The following is a 3797-nucleotide window of genomic DNA, read 5'->3' as shown; positions in this document are numbered from 1 at the left end:
AAAAGAGCATTCCAATCGCAAAGAAACTAATCCAGCTAATAGTCCCTCCTATCATATAAGCAGCAGGACGTGAGGACTGTATAAATAATTCGGCTGTCATGGTATTTGTTATGCCACCTGGGGGAATGAGTTTTAGAAACAGAACAGGTTATTATGCCAAATGGTCATTTGTGGTATTTCCAATGCCAGAAAAATGGATGTGCTCAGTTCTAGGCTATGGGAGCCTGAACTGTTCTGATGAGATGGGCTCATTTGCATTCCTTAGCCAGAGCATCAGCAGCCTTGCAGGAAATATTGCCTGGCTTACACAGCAGAGCTGCCGACATCCCCCCCTAGCCCCAGACACACCTTTCACCCCTGTAAAACTTTCATTACTGTGTAATACCTGGTCCCAACCCAAAGCTCAAGATGAAGGCAAACAGAGATACCATGCTCACATAAGGCACCCATGAGTACAGTTCCTGGAACAGAAGAGAATAAAAGTGGATTATCAAAATCTGAACTAAACCACCTCAAAGTTTGGCTTAACGGTTACATTTCCTTTTGCTATTTTACCGCAGCTAAGACCAACAGTCATTCATGGCTGTTTACAGCTGATTTATTTAACGGTACTGCTCCAGAGAAACTGCAGTATTGTTCATTTAGTAATCTTTACTGAATGGAGTCCAGTACTTTGTCAATATTTGTAATTAGTCCTCTGAGGCAAAAATTTACACCGATCGATATAAAATGTAACAATTATGTGTTGTTACTAGTTTAATATTTTGTCGGTGTTTATTTTGGGACTGTGTACTGATCCCATGAGTTAGCTGTCATTAAGCACTTTCATAGCGCGAACAAACTTCTCATCATGTTACTTATGTATACATAAATTTCAATAGTGCCGTAAAGAAACATTAGGATTACTATACACCTATGAAACTAGGTGCATTAGAAAGACCAAACCTAAGCGTGAAATCCCATTATTCAAAAGCAAACCAAGAAATTCACAAAAGTTACAACAATTAAACCTAGGCCTCTGCCTAACAGCTGGCTCATTCAGCTTTTTGCCAGCTTACTTTATTCCAACCACACCAAAATGTGCCTCCTCTGTGGCCTGCTTGCCAACCTGAGCAGCTCCTAACCCTCCTGTCCCTCCAAGCATCAGACCTGCAACGTGACTGCATGTGATCCACCTGCTTAAAGCTAGCTCCAAACACCGATGGGCTGGGTAGGGAGAGAATTGCAGCTCTTTAATCCCACCTTTGTCAGATAAGGATTTACCAAGCAACCGGACACTGACTAAATCGAGTTGCTCACTGTTGGAGCTACACCTGCATCATCTTCCTTGGATTACCCGAAGGTAACAATACTTCCTATAGTACAGTCTGCAAATGTAGATAGATTTCCTCTAAACGTTCATTTCAGGAGGTTTGTGGGGCTGCCCTATTTGAGCAGATACAGTATACAGAACAATTTACAATGCATCTCTTTACATCAAAAAGCGAGTGGGGATGTTGTCTTCCCATGATACATTTAAGGCACTGTCAATATCTCTATCGCGTTTCCAATAGTTTTTGTGAATTTACACTTAATGGATTTAAGTGTCTTCAATTTCAGCATCTTTAGTTTTTGCTTGATTGTGTGCTTTACAATTAGGTGACCGAAGTGGACCCTGATGCTTAATATCACTGCTATGTACTATTTAATCCTAAAATTACTTTAGAAGTTAGAACAAACACTGTTTTGTCCTCACTTAGTTCTGTCAGCATTAAATGCAGCTGCAGTTTTAAGACAAATACATGGCTGTATCTTAGTTGAGAGCATTCTCTTATTTTAGGGAAATATGGCTGCAGAACTGATCAAATCTTTCAATTGCTGTCATTTTTTATGCTGCTGTTTCAACCTATGCAGCTCTTAATCTTCCAGCTTCTTTTGAGCGTCACAGATTTTCACTCACTACAGCCCTATCACGTAATATAAATGAGTCCTTCTCTATACCTGGTAAGTCAGAGAGAACGTTAGAACAATGCTCCACAGGGTCATAAGGAGATAACCCCCAATGATGAGACATCTTCTTCCCACGTGGTCTATCAGTAAGCCCTGTGGACAAGACATCATTTTCTGTTATTATATTGATCTCATATTTACCAGTATTCTTCTTCAAGAAGAATCGTTACTCTTTATGCTATGAGGAAGAACAAATCCTTACTTACACAGGTGAGGGCTGTGAGGCATTCACAAGCTCCAGTGCCGAGTGTCGCATACGGGATTTTTACTGCTGAGATCCCAGCTTGTTCAAAAATATAAGTTGCATAGAAATAGATCTACAACAGGAAAAGAAAATAATAATGGGGCATTCCCAGTAGTTAAATCATCAGCTGGAAACTAAGTCAAGTTCATACTAAACATACAGCTCAATGTATTTATATTGTGAGTTATTAATTTGATGTAAACAGCCAGAAGAATCTGTCAAATTCATGTCTAGGTAAATACAGTGCTATCATAAAAGCAAACATAATTACTCAACTTACTGAAGATAATACTTCACATTCCTAAGCCAGACACAATGGGATAAGCTGATCCACCTTTATTTACTTTTTCAGTAGATGTAAACATAAGTATTAAGTCATTCTTCAAAGAAATTTACATACCAGAAACACAGAAATGAAAAAAAAAAAGGGAAAAAAGAGAAACACTGAAATAATACAAAGAGATTCTTTCCCACTTTTCCCATTTCTCTGAGCTTCTCTACGTGGATCCCTCGTGTTAATAAAAGGTTGAAAAGCAGACAGAAATTAAATAATTATTTAAGCTGTTTGTATGCATGAAATCTTACAGCATTTATTCCACTGAGCTGTTGGCCCATAGTCATCACAATCACAGTAATGAGCTGCCATCTCACACCGCGATCAGCGAATAATTGCCAGGGCTTCTTGGGTTTCTCCCCATCTAAGGCAAAACACTCCCGCTGTATGTCTTCCATCTCCCTTTGATACTCTGAAGAACCATGAAATCGCTTCAAAGCTAAAATAAGAAGAAAATAAATTCTCTTATGTTTACCTATCGAGCACAACTTCTAGAAAATCGTCTCTTTCCATAATGAGCTGGCTTTTGCTAGCATAGGAAAACTTTCTGCTTTAGGAAGCTGGGAAAAAAGTCGTTTGGTTTGTGACTTGTTTTTTGCTTGCTGGCTTTACAAGATTTTTTTGCTGTGGTGGAATTGGAGATTTCAGTGGTGTTACTATGCTTTTTTTAGAGGAGCATCTGACTTTGAAATATTCACCAAGCAAAATATTTTGAACTGTTTTATGTCTGAACCACAGATTTCCAAATAGTCTTTTCATTAAAGCACATTCTAACTAATCTGAACTCTTTTGCTTAAATTCTAGGCAGATACCAAGTCTTTTGTTATGTCCCAGTCTTTAATTTCGCCAGTGGAACGCATTTAGTGAAGCAGAGCAAAGATTATTCTAATAAGTAAGTAGTTATTCTAAGGCAAGTATTATCAGAACTCACTTGGATGTGAGACTAAAATCTTTACTCGTGGTCCTAAAACCCAAGAGTACATAACATCAGTTCCTCTAAAATCTTCACAGTTAAGGGCAACTTAAGGGCAACAGTAGAACTTCTGATGATCCTGAAAGAAACTTTCCAATGCTACCATTACCACCAACAGCGTAAGCAGCTTGAAGCTCTAGCCACTCTTCAGTATCAGCTCAGAAGCAACCACAATTCTCGGGAAAAAACAACCCATGACTACATTATTTAAAAAAAAAAAAAAAGGGGGAGAAGGAGGGAGAGGGGAAAAGACGTGA

General features: G+C 38.7%; 1 protein-coding gene across 1 annotated transcript in view; it reads right to left on the bottom strand.

Annotated features, from left to right (window-relative positions):
* LOC104122588 (solute carrier family 2, facilitated glucose transporter member 11) overlaps positions 1-3797 on the bottom strand; it is a 14107-nt gene that overhangs the window by 1379 nt on the left and 8931 nt on the right. The window contains 6 exon segments of the mRNA XM_009634740.2: positions 1-3; positions 5-117; positions 386-461; positions 1981-2082; positions 2196-2306; positions 2819-3006. The exon segment at positions 1-3 is cut by the window's left edge and continues 27 nt beyond it. Of these exon segments, the coding sequence (XP_009633035.1) occupies positions 1-3; positions 5-117; positions 386-461; positions 1981-2082; positions 2196-2306; positions 2819-3006 (593 nt within the window).

This window comes from Egretta garzetta, unplaced genomic scaffold (assembly GCF_000687185.1).
Source record: "Egretta garzetta isolate BGI_Z169 unplaced genomic scaffold, ASM68718v1 scaffold73, whole genome shotgun sequence".
In the NCBI taxonomy this organism is placed as follows: domain Eukaryota; kingdom Metazoa; phylum Chordata; class Aves; order Pelecaniformes; family Ardeidae; genus Egretta; species Egretta garzetta.
Note: the sequence above shows the minus strand (reverse complement) of the source record. Positions and strands in the feature narration are given on the sequence as shown.